This window comes from Eptatretus burgeri, chromosome 12 (genome assembly GCF_056783735.1).
Source record: "Eptatretus burgeri isolate ZD-2024b chromosome 12, Ebu_testis_v1, whole genome shotgun sequence".
In the NCBI taxonomy this organism is placed as follows: domain Eukaryota; kingdom Metazoa; phylum Chordata; class Myxini; order Myxiniformes; family Myxinidae; genus Eptatretus; species Eptatretus burgeri.
The window spans coordinates 20,937,137-20,959,696 of record NC_140972.1 but is presented as its reverse complement, the minus strand read 5'-3'; the positions used below and the strand labels follow the sequence as shown (position 1 = coordinate 20,959,696).

Sequence of the window (22,560 nt, the reverse complement as noted above, 5' to 3'; positions counted from 1 at the left end):
TAACTTATTTGGAGAAGCTTGTTTACGGTACGAGGATTGTTAAAGAAATGTTGATTCTCATTGTCACCATGACAACGGAACCAGGACAAGAGCAGTTGGTGACGCGGGGTCATTGTGATTCGGGATCTGAAGGAGAAACATCGAGTTTGGTGATCAACAGATGGAATCGTTCAAAGTGGTCAAGATGAGCCGTGTGGAGGGTCCTGGACAAGATAATCAGGAATGGTGGGAAGAGGTGAACGAGGAGATAAACAAGATTGGGTTCAAACCGAGACGTTCACCCCACAAGGTCGACCGAGGGACAAGGAACCCCGTCCATGAACAGGGTACGGCTGGTTCGTGGAGTGTCCGCCATGACGGGGATTAGTGAATGTAAATGGAGATATCAAGTGAGGGGGGAAATCCCCGGTTTGTTTGTCCATAAAATGTCCCGTTTTAATCCGATCCGTTTAAACCAAACACGGCGAGTTCGTTCCGTTTCGTGAAGTAATTCACGGAGTTCACGGAGTGAGGAATCCGCCATTTTACCCACGAACAAGAGGACGTGACCGAAGTTCGTTTGTGTTTGTAATGACTTGTGGAAATGTTACTCACAAGTTGATGGAAACGAAATGGCGACCTCGACACGAAGCGATCCATGGAGGTGTTTCTGCTTCCCGTGGAGAATAAATTATCTCTCTCTCTCTCTGTCTTTCTCTCTCTGTCTTTCTCTCTCTCTCTGTCTCTGTCTCTCTCTCTGTCTCTCTCTGTCTGTCTCTGTCTCTGTCTCTGTCTCTCTCTCTCTCTCTCTCCCATCCCACCCTCTCCTCCACACCTCTTTGCGGCGTATTCATGCCCACATTGCAACAGACAACATTACACTTTACAAAACCGATATGACAGTTCATTACAAATCCAACAACCATCGATAGGCTCCATCGGTATCGATTTTTTTGATATCAATATATCGGTAGAATCATACCCGTATATCGGTATTATTTAAAATAAAAATAATAAATAATTTCTTTCCGCAGGTTCCAAAAATTCGCAATGGTCCAATGGCCCATTACGTATACATTCATGACGTACACATCATTGACATATGGTAATTTTTCAAAGTATTCCCAAACTGGGCTTTTTTTCTCCATGATGATAATGAATATTTTACTTCCGACTTCAACTTGTATTAAAAATGATTTTGTTTTAAAGCGTGATCAGGGTTGGTAATCGGAACAGGTCGAGAATCGCGATACATCGCTATCGCTGTACCGGTATCGTTTTCAAACCGGTATCGCAATCGTGGATCACCGACTCGGCACAAGCTTTCAAAAACACACCCAATTTATGTTAAAAAAACTAATTGTCAATTGATTTAAATGCGAACCTCCTCAATGGCAAGAAGCATCAGAACAAAGGACAGCATATGGGCAAAGTTGGCCTCGACTCTGTTCCAGGAGCATGGTCTTTACCAATGAGTACCGCATGGCAACGAGAGCGCACCATTCAGGAAGCTGCACAAACAGCTGCCAGACCCTCGTACCATGCCTCTTCTATAATAGGGGCTTGATAAGGCTGGAGAGTTCCGGGGCTGGTATGCATCCAGGAAACATTTGAAAGGTAAGTTGAACCCTCGAGACCAAGCCGTTGCAAAAGCAAGCCATGAGAAGGCAAGCCACTGGTGCCACGTTGCTCGAGCTGACAAGCCGTGGAGTTTTCCCTGGACACACTGACTCACTCCTTTTCGCTTTCTATCCACATTTCTCCTTCGTTCACGAGGAATGCACGAGAGGACTCAACAATTACATTCTCGACCCATTCAGGGATGGGTGACTGATTTGCATTCATGATTTCCACTGTCCCACCATGAACATTCCCAAGTACTTCCATTCACATGGTGCACCACATCATCACCCCCCTCTTCTTCCTCCCCCTCCCCCTTTCAAGTTGGGACCAACGTAACCCCATGGGCTTTCGTCGGGTGAGCGAAACGTCCTCAACAAGCCCCGCCTTTTCATGTGTTTGTGTCTCTTTCTCTTTCTTATCTCGTTTCCTCAGAGTGACAGGCACCTACATGCAGAAAATCATATTATGTTGATTGACATAATAACTTGTATTGATTGGCTTGTATGCTTAAGGGTAAGATCTTTCTTTGTGACACTGTTTTTGCTCTGTAAATAAGTCTGGAAATATGTGTTTTGCTTTTATAAACTTGACAAACTGCCCAGTTGTCTTTTCTCTTTTGGTTAGACACCAGTGTGTAAATAGTGGATTGAAGTAATACCCCATTTCACTACGGTTAGTCATTAACCAATGTCCCACTTATGGTGTTGCTCGGCCGTTCTTGATGGATCAGAGGGGGGATTTGACATTATGGTTCCCTCTCTGGGGGGATTAATTTGCAGGTAAGGTTATGCAGGAATTTCACACGAGGACACTACCTGAACTAATCATCTTAGATGGCGTCCGCCGTGCCCCAGAGTTATCTGCGTCTTATCGACTTTCCGTAATGGGTCGGGAAGCCGGTCCGAGAAGCCTCCCTGACCTGGACCGGGGGATCCGTCACATTACACTGCTTGTTTGTTTCCGGGGCCATAATATAAATTATGCTTTAGCGTCGTTTGCAAAAAGTTAGTGAGTGTGTGTGTGTGTGTGTGTGTGTGTGTGTGTGTGTGTGTGTGTGTGTGTGTGTGTGTGCGCACGCGCATGTTAATTGTTTATCACGGCCGATGCGAGTTTGTCCGAAAGCAAATGGTCCGAACCCACACTTTTCTTCTTTGGATATTTTTTGTTCCAAAATTTCCGTGAGCCCAATTTGAATTCAGGAACACAACAATCTTGGTTCACCATTTCAAAATTCCCACTTCTGTTTAAATGCTGAAATTATATTTAAAAGATTATTTGAATTCACACTTCACACTCCAGCAATGGTGGGATAAAAGTGCCCGGCGAGAAAAACTGATTTACTGAAAACACACACAGCACATGCGCAAAAGCCCTCATTTACCATTCACACGTCATTTCCAAAGTTGTATATTTTCGATGAAGATCTGAATCAAATAGGCTTTTAAAATTACGTTAAAGATTTTTTTTTCTTTAAATATTTCGTGAGACTCAAATTGAGATGAATTGAGTTCAACAAAAGTTTGAATGCAAGTTCAGATGATTCAGAAATCCTGTTTCAGAAGGAAACTTTTCCCCAAACAAAGTTCTGAACATTCAGGAAGCAAATCTCACAGACGTGGCCCTGATAATGACGGATGGCCGGCATGTCCATCAAAATACCACGGACACCATCTGCAACACTCATCTCTGATTGGATCTTCACATCCAGGGTCGTTTTCCCGTACCTATCCGATGAATGAGGAAAAGGAGGAACCGTGCCGGCAGCTGCTTTCGGAATTTCAATTGACCTCGTGAACCAGCGTTGCGTGCCGTACTCTATCGTCGATCAGACCAATGAATCACTTGGGCCAGTTGCCTCAGAAGCCTGATCTGAGATCAAACCCAAGCAGGATAAGTCGAGACACGATGTCCTCTTTCATCAACTTATTACACAAGCAGGAAATTGGCGGAGGAAATGGCGGTTGGGGAATTCAAACTGGAAAATGGCAGGAATAATCAGGAAAGGTAATGCAAGCAATATTAAAAATGTACAAGTACAGATGCATTCCTCTTGCCCCCTACGCAATATACCCGCCATCGGATCCTTTAAACAATAACCGAGCACTTCTATTGAAATGGATCCAGGCACCGGAATAAATGAGAGAAACTGTGGGAAGCGGGATGAGAAATAGTCGTAAGAAAGAGGGAGTGAGGGGTCTACTATGTTCCCCCCAAATCACCTCCACAACTTGAATGAAGCTATGGTCACCCCAATGCTCAGCGGTTCGGGTTCGCCTCCAGCTCACTCACTCACAGACTCCTCCCTCCGCTCCGCTAGCACCCTGGTCCTGTGGAGACGCTCGATGTTTTCGGGCTGAGGCGAGGTAGGCAGCTCTGTGGTGGCGTGATGACAGCTGGGCTGAGGTGAAGGCATGCCGGACTCTGTGTGTACGTCTGTGAGTGAGGTGTAAAACGGAGAGAGAGTATGAGAATATGTTGAGGACAAGAAAAATATGGAATATCATGAAGTGAAGAAGAAGAAAGTTGGAAAGGAAAGTTGAAAGAAAGCGAGCAAAGGGGCAAATCTGAAATCTCGCTACAATTTCCTCCAATCTGCTTTCAAATCTGCTGCATCTCTTCTTTTGATTCCCCTTCCCCACCCTTGTTTTACGGCTTCTTGGTTCACCATTGGTCCGAGCTGGTGAGGGATGTCGCCAACCCCCTGGTGTTGATTGGCTGGGTCTCTGCTTTCTACCTGGCAACGCAATTCAATTGGGCAATATGGGGCCTTTGTGGAGGTTCTGTCTCGGGCTGGGAAGGAGTTTAAACTTTCCGTCGCCCCCCTCTCAATGGTGAAGCTTTGCTTGCGGTTGAACACTGAAGAGAAGGACGTGGGAATTTGTTTTCGGTGCCGTGTGTCTGTGTTGTGAGAAATCGTTTGAGTTGAGAATGTGATGAAAAGAAAGAACATAAACTTATTCTCACTCACAGTCGCAACACATCTATCCACATGAAAATGATAGATTCTGAATTACTAAACAGAATGCGAAGACGAAACTGGCTTCAAACGGATGTGCTGTGATTTGTCCTTCCTGGGGATCACATGTGTCACACGAGTTTTGGTTCATCTTTGAAAATAAACGTTCAATTATCATTGTCCATTAAAAGTGAGGAAATGCATATCTGTCAATCCACATATTTCGGATGAAGGCGAATAAATTATTCTGTTTAGTGTTTGTTGTTTTTATTGCAGGTCCGTCATATAGAAACCCCCTCGGGGATTCCGAGTTTGAGTGGATTACGAACCTTCGACAGAGGGTAAACAAATCCACACGACACATCCTGGATATCAGATTGGATCACAAAATGCAGGTATGAAGAATTGTTATTTGTGCCACATATTGAGATTAAGATCATGCCCACGAGTTAACTCACCATTGATTTGCTCTAACCCTAAATAAATTGCAACAAACTTGATGGTCAGCTCAAAAAACGCTTCATTGGAGAAAGTTTCAAGGGTACGAAGGTTACATACTTGTGACAATGCTCCATTTTGTATGAAAGTAGGGTAAGAATACTGATTCTGGCTCACTTTTCCCCATGTAAATGAATGGGGGATTTTCAGCGATTTATATTTTTTTTCCCTAAAAATAAATCCCCTTTTTATCCCAAGGTATATTTATTTGTCTCCCCTTTTAACTTGGAGGTTGAACCTCATTGAATTGAACACCTGAGGGTTGAACAGCTCACTCATTGAACCTATAAAGATTTGTTCATTCTCAAATTCCTTCAATAGTTTAATTTTCTTTGCACAATAATCCCCATCTAAAATATTGACAAACAAAACATTTGAATCTTTATATTTTTTAAGATACCCCTTTTGTGCCATTACGAAATGATAAACTTCTCTTAATGCTCTTGTTTGACCACCTCCTGAGCCACATATCATTTTGAGATTATAGTAAATTGTTTTTTCATTGTTCAATTGATAACCATCAAAGTTTTCAGTCCATTCAAGGATATTCATTTTTTTCTTTACATCCTCTAACTTACTAGTTTTTAAATTAATTCGCTTATTTGTTTTATTTACCTTTGTTTTAGTTATTTTTTCAATAAGACTTATTTGATATTTTTCACATTCATTATGTTTTCCATTTATATACCAAGACTGAGATTTTCTCCACTCTTTAGTTTGATTAATACTTGGTTTAACCATTTATATATTGTGAAAAAACGCGGCGGTAGCCCTTAAAAACCCTAACCCATCTTCCCATCGTTAAAACATAATCTATTTTATACACTCTATCATACAATATCCATATGGAACACAATCTATTCCATTATCTAAAATAAATCTCTTATCATCAAAGGCTCCTAATGCCTTTTTATTTACTTCTTCACTATATATGTTATGTTTATAACTTCTTATTGTATTCATTTTCCTATATTCTTCTTTCTTATTCATCAAACAATTATAATAATTTCTAAAAGTTATTGATTTCTTTATTACATATTTCTTTATTCCCTTTAACCTCTTATCAATCTGTTCACCATACTTATAAGCATATGCCTTTGCTCTCAATCCAATAAACTCACTCATTACTTTTCCACCCAACTCATCCTTAAACTTACCAATAACCTTTTCATTCTTTTTGGAAAATAACTCACTCTTCTTGCTGAAATTACTTGTATCATATACTCCAATATTTTTCTTCATATCTTCATAAACATCATCAGTTTTTATATCTAGGATAAAACTATCAGTATCCATATACAACAATGAAACATTTTCACCATACTCTTTCTTTAAGTCATTATACAAATAATCATACATCAATATCTTTGATAAATCAAGAACTGCTGTTCCAATATAAATTGGTTTATCCATTACAATACTTTCCTTTTTCATATGAATTGCAGAAAAGTTCTCTGAAAAAACCTCTTCTCTCTCAAAACTTGGTTTATTTATCAATCTCGAAGCTTCTTTCCAAGATGTTGCGAATCTAATGTTTTGCCTGTTTCTAACATTTTCCATAGTCTTTCCAAATACAGCATTATTCATTAATTTATAAAAGTCCCCTTCAAATTTTACTTTTGTATTTGCTCTCATATCTGTATTGAATTGAATATACTTTTTCACCCAAGGACTTTGTTTAAATTTTAAAACTCTATGAATTTTAGCTACTCTCAATCCTTCTCTCAAAAACTGTTTTAAGCTTCTCTGATGCAAAACATATCCCTCTTTATCATAGAATGTTGTTAATAACTTTTCTGTTGATTTACCTTTAATATTAAAACTTTTATGATAATCACTTAACCATTCTTTCTTTGGAGTTTCTTTCTCACATGCAAAAGGAAGATCTTTATGCTTATTATGAAGATCACTCGGGTACCTCAAATCAACTTCAAAATAATAACCTTCTTCTTCGTCATTCAATTCCTCTTGAGAAGAAATAACAATATTCATCAAAGCCTTTTCATAATTCTTTTCTTCCACCCACTCTAATTTACCATAAGGTAGAGATTGAGACATTGCCCATCCATACAAATTATTAGCATCAAAATACATCAAATAATTACTATCTTTTTCACTATCATAATTTGGGAGATATTTATTATTTGCTTTAGCATATCTTTTTGAACATACTTGTGATATTCCACCTCTCTTGGACTTCTCAATCATCAAAAGCATATCCACATCACTGATTAAATCTATATCTTGTTTTGTCATTTTCAACATTGCACTCCAAGCTAAACCAGGAGCTGTGAAATAGTGGGCAGGATCTAACCCATAACAATTTTTATTATGACAGAGTGATCTAAAAGCTTCAAACACATCAGCTAACAATAAAACATCTGTTTTTAGATATAAATCGTGATATTCTCCAAGGTTCTTTATCTTAAATATTTTCCATATTTCTTGTGCGTGTTTATATTCCTTATCACTTATCTCTTCTTCATAAAGGTTATTATAGAAACTTTCTTTTGAAGGAAGTTGTGTTTCTTTAAATCTCATAAATGAATCCATATAATCATAAGGATAAATTCCCTTACTTGTAAGAATTTTCTCTTTACTTTGAATTTCATTCCTTGTTTGAATTTCCTCTCTCGTAAGAATTCCTTCTTTAATCAGAATTTCATCTTTAATCTGAATTTCCTCTTTAGTGAGAATTTCCTCTTTTGGAAAGAATGAATTAAGATTTGGAAAAGAGTCTGTGGAGCTTAGATTTGATGCGAGGTAGGCTAGTGGTGTTCCCATAAACTTGTAAGAATCTAAAAACCTAATACGAGTTATAGGTTTTGTGAATATCATTTTTGAAAATGAAATATACTTTTGACTTGTGTTTGTTATAGCAGAAATATTCCCTGGTGTTTTTGAAAGTTCATTTATAAATAGATGTGTATCATAGTTGGCGCTGTTGTGAAGAAAGACTGGAATAAAAGAAGGTAATTTATAATTAAGATTACAACAGGAATGAGCGGGACCTCTATATTTACCAGTAAGATGACAATGGTCTCTAACTTTAGACTCCTTAATTTTCCCCTCACAAATATGACAGATATTGTTCATTCTAAATTCTAATTTTTCTTCTTTGGTTAATTTCATCGGTTCATTTGTTTCTTTCATTAATTTAGTGAGTCTTATACAATCCTTTTCTAATCGTTTTACAAACTCTTGTGAAGCATTTTTTCCACGATAATGTTCAAGTTTGTTATACTTTTCTCCAACAGATGATTTGATATAATAACAAAAACCACAAGGAATATGTTTTTGATATTTATTTGTATATGGTTCTTTTGGATTAGGAGAAGCAGTATTTATCTTTTTAAGGATACATTCAAAATCAGCGTATATCACAAATGGGTGCATGATAGATTTATTATAATCTTCAAAATAAATCTTTTCACCAGGTTTAGGCATTGTAATTACAGCTGATTTATGATTACTACAATATTTTGAATGTTGTTCTAATCGTTCTTTTGTATGAAATGAATTAAGACATCGCTTACAAGGATATATTTTGTTTGCTGTTCTGAATACCTGAGAAGAGATTAATCTTGATAAATTATTGATGTATGTGTAATGTGAATTCTTTCCAACACTAAAATATAAAAGGTCAATGTGTGTTTCTTCATTTTTATAGTTGTTTGAAATTTTTAATATTTGAATTTTGTTTGTATCCGTTAATCCATATACATTAATAGAAAGATTATTCTTTTTCTCAAATTTAGGAATATCTGTTAATGGCATTGGGAATTTAAAATCTTTAATGTCCAAGGTATTCTCATATTTCATATATTGTTTTACTCTTTCTGAATTACATTTTGGTGGATGTAAGTGAGCAAGAACAGACCAGAGAAAACATTTATTATCATTGTTCTTAATATTAACAACTGCCTTCTTTAGTTTTATTTCTTTTGGTAATTCAATATAAGAAGAAGCTTTAAGAGGGTTTGATTTTAGAATGTGTATATCTAAAAAGATGATTTTTTAATATTGAATCCACTTCCTACCACTGTATTATCAACATCCTCCTCTTGTCTTGATAGTTCTTCATAAACCCCACTATTCAAAAAATCTTGAAATGATGTTATAAAATGAAGATCTGTTCTCATATAAGGAGTTTGTTCTTCATCTTGTCTTTTCATATTCATTTTCACTCCCATATAAAACTTTAAAGTTTTTATTTCTTTTAATGTCTTTTTAATAAATTTTTCAACATCGGGTTTCACTATTTCAATTGATTCAGCTATTGATGATGGACTGGGTTCTCCAAATTGAAAAATCCTTATTTTTATATGCCCTTTAAATGCCTCATCAGTGTTTTTAATATAATAGTCTCCCTTTACTTTAAACTCATTTTTCTTGTGTTTTTGTGATTGAAGATGTTGATTATAACTACTCTTCAAAACATCCTTTGAACAGATATCACAATGTTTTCTTTCCAACTCAAGAGGAGATATTTGATGAAATAGATTAAATGTGTGTTTGTTGGTTCGGAGGTGTTTTCTATAATGTTTATATTCGTGATTACAAACATCGCAGTACGTTGTATTCACCATATTTATAGAATAAAACTTTGCTTAAACTAAAATTTTCTTGATGAAAATTTCGTTTAATTTATAGGTGAATCTGTGCTTAAAAACATTTTATCCTCCAACTTTTTCACTTAATAAATACAATGTTTCAAGACACAAAAGACAAGTTTCAATCAATCTCTTCATCTGTTAAAGATACTGAGAAATATGTCAAGGATGTAAAATTGAACAAAGATAAATATAACAACTATTGGATAAAAACTATTATGGTAAATAATATGAGTTCTTCAATTTCCTTCAGTGGAAGGGCTTTTAGTATACCTGGTAGAACATCAATTAAAGTATCTCTAACAAAAGTTTCTCCTCTCCTTCTAGTAATATATTCAAAACTAGAAAAAGCAATGAAACAAGAAAAAGTATCAAAGAACAAAAACCTCATGGATGAAGCTTTAGAAAGAAAAGATAAGACCATCTGTAATATGCAAGGAGAAATTTGTATTTTTTTCAACAACCCTAAAGATGTAAATCTTGATGAAATAAAGGATGTTAATATATCAGGTGAAATGACATTTCGTTCAATAGTAGTTAACGATAATTTTAAAATTACCTTTAATATAAAAAATGTTGTCGTTGAATCTGATAATGAAAAAAGTATATCGATATCGATGGTAATATACAACTGAAAGTATAGATGAATTTCAGTTTAAGTAAAGTTTTACTTTATAAATATGCTAGACTTTCCTGATTCTCCATATGACAAATTTGAGAATTGTCCTGCGTGTGAAAGACAGGGATTAAACACAGAGTCAAAAGCCTATAAACAATGTATATTCTGTGATTATCTTCTAATTAATGATAATAAAAAATATAAAAAGGAAAATAATTCTTTTAGATTTACACCAAAAATGAATTACTTTACAAGATTGATTAGAGAAATGAATGTAAAGTATGAGGATGATAACACACCTTTCCTTACAAGGGAAGAAACTGAACGTATAAGAGAAATGTTCAAAGGATTGTTGTTGTATATTATTCATGGATGTAATTTTGAGGGAAATATCAACACAAGATATTGTATAAATAAAATAATGGATTATCTTGAAATTAAACCTGAACTTAGGATAAAATATAGAGTTTCTAAAAAAGCCAATAATAAATTAAATAACCTGTTTTTCAAATATATAAATGAATGATTTTTTACCTATTTGGGAAAATAAGATAAAATTTAACAACCATAAAAATCTCCCAAATTCATTAAGATGTCTCATAGTTGGTTCAAGTGGATGTGGAAAAACCTGCTTACTTTTAAAAATGCTCCTCACTCCCAACTTTTTAGATTATGATAATTTAATAATTTTCACAAAGTCGAGTTTTCAACCAGAGTATCAACTACTCTCACAAGGTTTTAATGCTGGTCTTCAAAAGAAGATATAATAGGTTTATTTAAACGTCAAAAAAACCTAAATGATTATAACATTGAAGATATAATTCAACTATTTTGTGATACACAGAGATGTAAAAAGAAATCAAATCTTATAACTTGTATTCTTAGTGATAATACGGATGATATACCGTCTCCCCAAGATTTGGATAAATCAAAAAAGAACCTCGTTATCTTTGATGATTGTGTTAATGAGAGAAACCAAACGGTAATGGACAGCTACTACACAAGAGGGAGACATTCTTCTTGTAATTGTATTTATCTTAGTCAATCGTACTTTCAACTTCCTCGTCGTTCCATCAGAAACAATGCTAATACTTTTATTTTATTCAAGTTAAATTCAATAGATATCAATAATTTTTGGAGAGATAATTGTTCTACATTATGTAGTAAAAAGAAATTTGAGGATTATATGAAGCACACGACTGAAAAATATAAATATATTGTTGTGAAACAAGATGAGATATTAAGGGATATATTTTTTGTTTTATAAACAATTACATATATAAATGACAACTATTATTATAAATCTTGTGGGTAAATCTGCTTCTGGAAAAAACTTTCATAAATCAAGGTTCTTGTGTAGTACAAATGAGAATATTGTAAATTTACTTAAAAAACACCCCGTGATACGCATTGTATCAACAACAACTAGAGCAATAAGACCTGGAGAAGTAAAAGGTGAAGATTATCACTATATTTCAGTGGAGGAACATATGCGATTGAGGAATGAAGGACAAATATTTGAGGAGGTTTCTCTTGGTACAACAAAATATTCACATTGTAAGAGTGAGTTAAAGAAACTAAAATCTGGTGGTGTTGGGATATTAGAAACTAATCCAGAAGGAACGAGACAAATTATTAAATATCTGAGCGGAGTGAAGATTTTATCATTCGGTTTTGATGTTGATGAAGAAACTCAACACAAACGTATGAAAAGCAGAGATGCAAGGATTAGTGAAGAAGAAATTACAACTCGCATTAATGTTAATAAAGAATTTGATGAAATATTTAAAGAAAAGGATTTATTTGAACACATCTACTTGAATGATGAAGAAAAGGAAAATTTCCCTGTTGATCTTTACAATTCATTAAATGATATTTTACAATAAATAAATGGATACAAAAGAAAGAGCAAGAAGATTTAAGGAACATCAAGAGTTGGTTTCAAAAGTTGTAAAACAACAGGAAGACATAAAGAAGAAACGCAGACAGAAACTAACGGGCGAAGAAGCATTTGAAAAAAACAAGAGAAATTTTTTAAACCACTTTTAAAAACTTCCCAAGAAAAAATGAAAGATGTTTCCACAGTTCCCACAGTAGAATATACTCCTAGAAAGCTTCAAATGTTAAAAGATTTCAGTCAAATGACGGAGGAAGAATTAGAGCATTTAGGAGAATTAGAATATGATGATGAAGGTTTATTTCAACAACTGGAAGAGATTAATCAACCCCTGATTATATTGTGAATGCTGTTCAAAACAATGAATATTCAGCGGATTCAAAAACCAAAGCAGGACTCATTCCAACAGAACAACCAGCAATATTTCATCTTGTTCAAGAAAAGGTATTGATATTTAATGATGAATTAAGGTTCTTAAGTTCTGCTCAACCCCTGTTAAACTAACTCCGAGATTAATGTTTCTTCTCACAAAAGATGGAAGACAAGGTTCAACTGTGAGGGATGAATCAAAGTATATTGATAAACCATTGGATATGGAAAATAATGATGATAGAGTATATATTGATTTGCTGAACACTCTAAATTATAAGGTTATTCTTTCTGGTAAAAGTAGGAAGAATGAGAAGGAGAAACACATTATTCAGGCTTTAAGTATCCTTGGTTCAGGTATTAGTTTTCTTCCAAATGACCCATCGCAATTAGTTAATAGACTGTTATTGTTGTTCGGCAGTAAGAAGGCTGGAAATAACAATTGTTTTAATGAAGCATCAGCCATTTTAGACCAGTTGATGAACATGAAAATAATTAATAAATCTCAATATAAAGACATTTTAACTCATATTAAATAAGATGAGAAGCACAATCCTGAGTTTTAATTTCACAACAAGCGACCACACATCTTCATTCCCATACCCACTACAACTTGACACAACAAAAGAATATGAGGCATCTTTATTGTCCATGGAGACTTATAATACCTTATTTAATATAACCGAGAAAAATGACAAGTTTAGTTATAATCCGGGAAGTGGATACAAAACGATAACAGTCTCACCCGGAGCATACGAGATTTCTCAAATATCTTCCGAAATTGCTCGTCTTATGAAAGAACAGGGTGATGAACCAAAAAATATTGTTATAAACATTCAAAAACATACTTCAAAATCAACGATTAAAGTTAAAAATAACTACAAGGTTGATTTCACAATTGATAATTCATTTAGAGAGTTATTAGGTTTCTCCTCAAAAAGATTGAAACTAATGGGACGTTTTACAGTGATAATGTCATTCAAATATCCTCAGGAATAAATTCGGTGTTAATTCACTGTGATTTGATTGATGGTGCTTATAATGATGGATTAAAAACAAATACAATATTTTCATTCAGCGCATACTCAACCCCAATTGGTTATAAATTCAATATGGAGCCTAAAAATTTGGTTTATCTACCTGTGTCAGGAAAAACCATACACAGAGTAAATTTTAGGATAACCGACCAAGATAATCGTGTGATCTCTTTTAATGGAGAAGTTATATCCATCAGAATTCACCTACGTGAAGTTTTTCAATAAATAAATACGATGGTTATTGTGAGGAAGCACGAGTTGGGAAAATATAAAATAATTACAGGGGATGGGATGTTCCTTTCCCCGTACTACAAGGGTGAAGGTATGTATCTTGGTAGAGGATACTATAAACCTAAGAGACAAAGGGGTGTCGGACATCAATTTAGAGGAGATGGGATAATTGATACTCTCATGGGTATTGGTTCAACTATTCTTAAACATAAAGACCTAATTGGTTCAACTGCTTCTGCTGTGGGAAATGTAGCAGGTGCTGTAAAGAGTATAAAAGATGCTCAGAAAGAATCTCATAAATTACAAGCAATAAAAGAAATTAAGAAAGGTAAAACTCAGTTGTCCCCCAAGAACGACAGAAAATAATTCAAATACTTGGATCAGGGTTTCAAAAGTTTTAACATCTTTTTCCTAAATAAATACAAGTATGGAAGCAATTGATAGTATCTATGATTTGGATGATACTATTATTATCTCAAACTCCACTAAAAAAGAAGATTACTTCAAGGTAAATGCAATAACTGGAACAGACTGGAATACAAATGGTACAAAAAGTTTTGAAATAAATAATCAACAAACCTATTTGAATCTCTCCGAAAGTTTCTTGTTGTGTAAATTTAAATTCACTAAGGCTGGGAATAACACAAACGCTACACTTGTAAATGATTTCTTCTGGAAAATGTTTGATAGTGTGCGATTGTATATTGGAACACAAGAAGTTGAAGCGGTTGATTATGTCTCTGCTGTATCTGAAATGATGAAATTTACACTCTATACATTCAGTGATAGAATGGGAAAGGGGTCTGTCGAAGGTTTTATTCCTGATATGTCAACGGGAACAAACACAGACCCTGGATATATTCAAAGGAAAGGAATGTATAATGATGATACAAAAGCAGAAAATAGTTTTACTGTGGCAGTTCCTCTTAAAGGTATATTTGGATTTTGTGATTATGATAAAGTTCTGTATGGTCTTAAAATTAGATTTCAACTACAAAGGAATGATAATGAAAATAGATTGCTTTTTGGTGTTGGTAATGCTTTTGGTGATCAGAATAAATTTGTAATTGAGGAGATGAGTTGGTATATCAGTGAATATACTCCTAATCTTAAAACAGAAGAGATGTTGAATCGAAGACTTAACTCAAAAAAACCACTCAGTGTATCATACCTCAAAAGAAGATGTCAACACGTTAAACTCAATCAAACTACTTACACGTGGAATTTGGGTGTTCTGGAAGGAAAGCCACGATATCTGTGGATGATTTTTAAAAAGCCAGATGGTGATACTGCGACTGATAAGAATAATGCATTGAGTGATAATGCTAAGGTGAAACAACTTCGCGTTTCTCTAGATGGAACATTTTATCCACGAGATAGATTGGAAATTAATTGGGAAAAAAATGATTTTGCTGAAGCATACAAGTCTTACCAAAAGGTGTGTGAAAGTAATGGAAATAAAGAACCTATTTTGGATATGACAGCATTTAAAAGTTTGTATACAATCTATACGTTTGACCTGAGCGCTCAAAAAGAAACTATAAAGTCTAATCGAGTGGATACTTCCCTATACATTGAAAGAGGAGAGAGTGAAGAAGTTGATACATATTGTTTGCTTTTGGAAGAAACAGAATTGCAGATTAATACAGATAATGGTGTGATGATTAGTCTCACATAATTTTTTGTTAAATAAATGAGTGGCAAAGTACCAACTGGGGTATATGTTAATCAAATCAATCTTCATAAACTATCATCTTGTGTTCAAAATCAAAAGCCTTGTACGATTAACGTTAATACAATTCAGAGAAAAGGAGCAGTAAGAATTGATGTTTTGCTCACAAGAGAACAGGTTAAAATCTTGAATGACACTGGCTCACTTAAAATTAAAATGACAAAACCAATGTTGAAAAAATATTCAATAAGAGAGACGAGTGGAGGATTTCTCCCATTTCTAATTCCTTTATTTGCTGGTTTAAGTGCGGTTGGAGCATTGACGGGTGGTATTTCAACAGCGGTCAAAACTGCCAACGAAAGGAAGGCTCAACTCCAGGCTCAAAAAGAATTGGAAAGACATAACAAAGAGTTGGAGAAACAAATTAGTGGAAGTGGTGTAATTGTAGATTTTGCTGAAAAACTTGAAGGTCTGCCTGATAAAGCGAGATTGTTAGTTGGAGATATGCTTTCTTCTATAGCACAAGCAGGTGTAAAATTAACGAAAAGAGGTAATGGATTATATCTTTCTAATAAATAAATGAGCATTGATGAGTGGTTGAAAGAATTTGGAAAGAATACAACATCAAATTTACAACTTGCCAAATATTGTAAGAAATTAAAAATTCATAATGTGGTTATTTGTATGAGAGATGAATTAACAAATGTGTCGAAACATACAAAGAATATTATTATGAACTTAGAAGATAATGATGGGAACGGTTCTCATTGGGTTTGTATTTTTAATAGTCAAGACAAATATTATTTTGATAGTTTTGGTCTTCCACCACCTGTTGAAGTCATAAAATTCTTACAGAATGGTGTTTATCAAACATTTCAAGTCCAAGAATTAAATTCCAAGTGTTGTGGTCAATTATGTCTATATGTGTTATTTCAACTCAACAAAAATAAAAAATTTTATGATATTATTTTTAATCTAATATAAATGACTTATGTTGGTAAAGATGGTTCTATCTTTGGTGTATCTCAAGAACTGGATATTGATTTATCAAATTATTACACAAAGGCACAGGCTGAACGATATAAATATAATATAAACAAAAATATTAACATGAAAAATGCTTATAAATTAAAAAATTATCCAAGCCCGACTGACGCGAATGACTTGGTGAGATTAAGCGATTTATCACAATATATATACTTAAATAAAACGGCTGTGTATTCTAAAGATACAGAAGTGTTGATATTATCTCCAGGTCATACAGAATTCACAGTTCGAATTAAAATAAATTTTTATAAAGAAGGGCGTATCGTTTGTATGAGAATAGAACAATGGGGGTATGATATGAATGATTTAGGGTATAATTGGTCATTTAAAATTAACCTCGAAGACCTGGAACAATTAAATCAGTCTCGTAAGGAAGAATATTATCCACTTGGTATCGAGAATGAGTTTTGTGGAGCCACGATTAGTAAACAACAAATAAAAGAATTTAATAAGGGTAAATATAATAATGGTTTTGCCCTTGTTTATCTCATGAAAACAGAAAAAACAGGATTATATATAATAAGTAAGGAAATACAAAATGATTTAACTATGGGAAGATGGGGAGGTGTTTCGTGCCATAATATTATTCTAACATATATTTCTAATACATAAATGACAGCAAGAAGGCTTCAAGAAAATTATCATTTCTGTGTTCAAGCATACCTTCAAGAAAAGGGTATTCGGTATTTTAATAAATATGTTCTACAACATAAGAATGAGGTATTTTCAATAAAAGATTGGCATTATGCTGATGTTGATAAACCGACAACTTTAGATTTAATTAGAATGTTAAATAATGAAAAAATTATAAGGTTAAGAAAAGGTAAGGCTCTTTTAGAAATTCAAAAGAAATTTTATTGGTATCCTGTTGTAAAAAAATTATTTTGGATACAGGAATAACAAGAAATCCTGATGAATATATGTATAATATTCTATGGGGTGTAAACGATTCAAGTATAGTAAGGGATGAGGAAGGAGTTGAAGAAGAGAGGGAAGAGAGAGAGAAGGAGGAAAGAGAGAAGAGAGAGAGGGAGAAGAAAGAGAAGGAGGAAAAGGAGAAGAGAGAGAAGGAGGAAAAGGAGAAGAGAGAGAAGGAGGAAAGAGAGAATAGAGAGAGGGAGGAAAGAGAGAAGAGAGAGAGGGAGGAAAGAGAGAGAATGAATAAATATCAAAATATGGAAACCAGTGAGATTCAAAAAGATTGGTGGTATTACAGAAAATAACTCAACCCACCGAGGAGGAAAACAAAGAATTGACAAGTCTATTTGCAATACTTTCGACAAGACTATTAGCATCGACAAGATATGGATTTTAATTCAAGTTTTTTCTTAAATAAATGGAGGAGAGAGTGAAGGCATTTCTAAGGATTCTTTATGTTTTAAAAATTAAGATTCAAATGTGCATGTTGGAAACTAAAAGGGTTTTGCACTCTGCAGGAATTTTTCTCATAAATAAATGAGTTATTGTCTCAAATGTAAAAAGAAAACTAATACTAAAAATATTTCATATATTAAAAGTAAAAATAACAGGGTTATACAAAAAGGTATATGTTCGGTGTGTGGTTCAAAAAAAAAATCAATTTATCTCCAAACACAAACTCGGAGGAGATATACAAAAGTTTTTATCAGGAAGTAAATTTACAACTACTGGAATACCAGGGAATTACATCTTCCAGGTTATTCTTTCTGTGGTCCAGGCACAAACTTAGATAAAAGATTAGATGAGGCAGACAATCCTAAATCCTGGAGTAAACCAATCAATAGAGTTGATGAAGTGTGCATGAGACACGATATTGATTATGGGAATACCACAACGTTGGAAGAAAAGCATGAAGCCGATAGAGAAATGTTGTATAATTTGTCTCTGATACAAAATCCAACCTTGAGAGAAAAAGTTGATAGGTTCATCGTGAAGAAGATGATTAGTGCTAAATTGAAACTTGGACTTGGAAATTCAAAAAACTTATAGGCTCTAATGATGCCATTAAGACTGAAGAGCAATTAGCTGATGAATTACATAAACCAATATTCACAAAGTTTCAGAGAAGGAAAGTTTATTCCAAGGAAGTTGATTATATCTGGTCTGCTGATTTGATTGAACTCAATAATGATAAGGGGTACAAGTATGCTTTAACCGTTATTGATTTGAGGAGTAGATATGCGTGGGTTGTCCCTTTAAAAAACAAAACAGGTAATACTCTTATGTTAGCTTTTCAACAGATATTTAATAAAAGTAAGAGAAAACCTAAGAAATTGTGGACTGATGAGGGTAGAGAGTTTTATAACAAGACATTTATGAATTTTCTAAAAAATAACAGTATTACATTATACAGTACCTTTAATGAAGGGAAGGCAGTTGTTGTTGAACGTTTTAATCGTACCTTAAAGAGAGACTATATAAAAAATTCACACAACTCGGTTCACAACAATGGTCATCTTTTATTCAGGATATTGTGGATAAGTATAATGACACGATTCACACGTCAACGAATATGAAGCCATCAGAAACATTTACAAAATTAAAATATGAAAAAGAGATTAATGTCAGAAAACCTAAGTTCAAAGTTGGTGATATCGTAAGAATATATAGGTGGAAATCTCATTTTGAAAAGGGTTTTACTGAACGATGGACGAAAGAACTTTTTAAAATTGTTGATGTAATAGATACAGTTCCTTGGACTTATAAAATATATGATTTGGAAGGGGAAGAGATTTTAGGTTCATTTTATTCACAGGAATTACAAAAGACAAAACTAAGCAGATAATACACCTTTGTGGACACTAGAGGGACAAGTCCGAGGTGTATTACAGTATATAATGTGTGTCAAGGGGGACGTTCTTAGATCTGTGAACCCCAAACACAGAATCCTCAACTGAATAGTCAAGGCTTAACTTTTGTTTGTGTGTGTGTGCAATGGGAGCAATAGGTTGGCGCTTCACTCCCTCCTACTATACACCGTTGTGGACACTCGAGGGCCAAGTCCGAGGTGTATAACAGTATATAATGTGTGTCAAGGGGGACGTTCTTAGATCTGTGAACCCCAAACACAGAATCCTCAACTGAATAGTCAAGGCTTAACTTTTGTTTGTTGATGTGTATGTGTGTGTGTCCCAACCCTCACATTCAAAATCTCAACCCCAACCCTCACATTCAAAATCTCAACCCCAACTCAATCCTCGCCCAACACAATGTCTTTTTCAAAATGAGATTTCCACCTATATATATATATTTTTACGTTTTTTTTTTTTCTTCTTCCAATTCTGTCTTTTAAGGCTTTCAGGTTTGATGACGTAGAAAGAGGGAGTAAGCCTGCACTTTCTTCCCAGAACGAACAATGTATATTTTTTGTTTTTTTTCTCTTCTTCCAATTCTGTCTTTTAAGGCTTTCAGGTTTGATGACGTAGAAAGAGGGAGTAAGCCTGCACTTTCTTCCCAGAACGAACAATGTATATTTTTTGTTTTTCTCTTCTTCCAATTCTGTCTTTTAAGGCTTTCAGGTTTGATGACGTAGAAAGAGGGAGTAAGCCTGCACTTTCTTCCCAGAACTTTCTTGATCTTGCTCCCATCAAGCACCATCCGACAAAGAACTACATCGATAGGTTTAGATCCCAAAGAGTGATAGCAACTCCAAAAGTCTCCAAAATATAAATAAATAAAATAATAATAATAATAAATAAATAAATAAATAAATAAAAGCCCCCAAAAAAGTTTCAAGTGTCCAACATAAACCCAACTTTCCAAGTCTTCAAGGTATAACCACATTCCCGTTGAGTTTCCAAGATATGTATCACATTGTGAGTTATCAATCCAGAACCCACATTTCAAGTATTCAAAGTAAAACCAACTTACAAAGTCTCTTAAGGATAACTCATTTACTGATTTTTTCAAAATTTGTGAGTCTCCAAGGTAGGCCCCATATTTAGAACCATCTTGGCAGAACCCTTTTCCTGAGTCTCCAAGGTAGTTATTTAAACCATCAAGGCAGAACTCATTTACTGATTTTTTCAAAATTTGTGAGTCTCCAAGGTAGGCCCCATATTTAGAACCATCTTGGCAGAACCCTTTTCCTGAGTCTCCAAGGTAGTTATTTAAACCATCAAGGCAGAACTCATTTACTGATTTTTCAAAATTTGTGAGTCTCCAAGGTAGGCCCCATATTTAGAACCATCTTGGCAAAACCCTTTTCCTGAGTCTCCAAGGTAGTTATTTAAACCATCAAGGCAGAACTCATTTACTGATTTTTTCAAAATTTGTGAGTCTCCAAGGTAAAACTTGTATTCTGGCTCATCAAGGTATAACTTGTTCAGTGGGTATTGTCTTGATAACTCACAATGAGTACTATTGCTGTAAAACTCTTTTTCAGGATTTTGCTGGTCTCCAAGGTATAACTCTTTGGTTGGGTCATCAAGGACGAACTCGTTCTGTGGGTCTTGGTCGCTCATAAGGTCTTCAACCAAGCCAACAATTTCGCCCCAAGTTGTAGCAAAAGCAGTATTTTCATTTCGTATTTCAGACACAATTTCCTGTGAGAGAAAATAATAATGTATTAATTAAGTTATTTAATTATTAAATGAGTATGCTTCAATCAAAGTTTGAAAATAGGAAAATAAAAAATCTTACCTCAATAGATAAGAGGTTTGAATCCAGTTCATCAACTTGAAGGTTTAGTTCCATAGAAGACAGAGAGTTCCAAGGAACACTAAAGTCATCCCACTCAAGGTCTTCAACCAAGCCAACAATTTCCCCCAAGTTGTAGCAAAAGCAGTATTTTCAGATACAATTTCCTGTGAGAGAAAATAATAATGTATTAATTAAGTTATTTAATTATTAAATGAGTATGCTTCAATCAAAGTTTGAAAATAGGAAAATAAAAAATCTTACCTCAATAGATAAGAGGTTTGAATCCAGTTCATCAACTTGAAGGTTTAGTTCCATAGAAGACAGAGAGTTTGAGACAAGCACACAGAACACCATTGCCAGCAAGAACAAATGTTTAAAATGGAGCCTGGGTTTGAAGCTTTTATAGAGAAAGACTGGTGGGTGTGGTTTCCTTTGGAAATTCCCTGGGCAAGCCTAGGCAAGCCTTCATTGGGAAATTTTTCAAAACCATAACATCCTGTAATTTTCTAGTGATTTCTTTGTGAGTCAGAGATGAACTGGAAATGATGTAAGAGTGGGCGGGGCTTAGCAAAAGTAGGCGGAGCTTAGGAAAAGTGGGCGTGGCCTAGAAAAAATACCTTATGAAAAGTGGGCGGAGCTTAGCAAAAGTGGGTGGGGCTTAGGAAAAGTGGGCGTGGCTTAGAAAAATATCTTATGAAAAGTGGGCGGAGCTTAGCAAAAGTGGGCGGAGCTTAGGAAAAGTGGGCGTGGCTTAGAAAAAATACCTCATGAAAAATGGGCGGAGCTTAGCAAAAGTGGGCGGGGCTTAGCAAAAGCGGGCCGGGTTTAAAGAAAAGTGGGCGGGGCTTATTGAATACCTTGTGGATAGTGGGCGGTGCTTAACAAAAGTGGGCGGGGCTTAAAGAAAAGTGGGCGGGGCTTAACAAAAAATAACCTGTGGCTCAGGAGGTGGTCAAACAAGAGCATTAAGAGAAGTTTATCATTTCGTAATGGCACAAAAGGGGTATCTTAAAAAATATAAAGATTCAAATGTTTTGTTTGTCAATATTTTAGATGGGGATTATTGTGCAAAGAAAATTAAACTATTGAAGGAATTTGAGAATGAACAAATCTTTATAGGTTCAATGAGTGAGCTGTTCAACCCTCAGGTGTTCAATTCAATGAGGTTCAACCTCCAAGTTAAAAGGGGAGACAAATAAATATACCTTGGGATAAAAAGGGGATTTATTTTTAGGGAAAAAAAATATAAATCGCTGAAAATCCCCCATTCATTTACATGGGGAAAAGTGAGCCAGAATCAGTATTCTTACCCTACTTATGAAGATCATTTTTGATTAATGGAGGTTGATGAAGAAGATGCAAAAATTACATCCGAATAATTTTGTTCGGAAGGGAACAG

The 22,560-nt window shown here is 34.7% G+C and overlaps 1 protein-coding gene across 2 annotated transcripts in view; it reads left to right on the top strand.

The window, feature by feature from the left end:
• LOC147015219 (uncharacterized) overlaps nucleotides 1-22,560 on the top strand; it is a 189,349-nt gene that overhangs the window by 758 nt on the left and 166,031 nt on the right. For both annotated transcript variants that reach the window (XM_085849781.1, XM_085849780.1), the window contains exons 2-3: nucleotides 85-326; nucleotides 4,835-4,953. In XM_085849781.1, coding sequence (XP_085705907.1) covers nucleotides 161-326; nucleotides 4,835-4,953 — 285 coding nt within the window. In that variant the 5' untranslated portion in view covers nucleotides 85-160. The remainder of the gene's footprint in view (nucleotides 1-84; nucleotides 327-4,834; nucleotides 4,954-22,560) is intronic.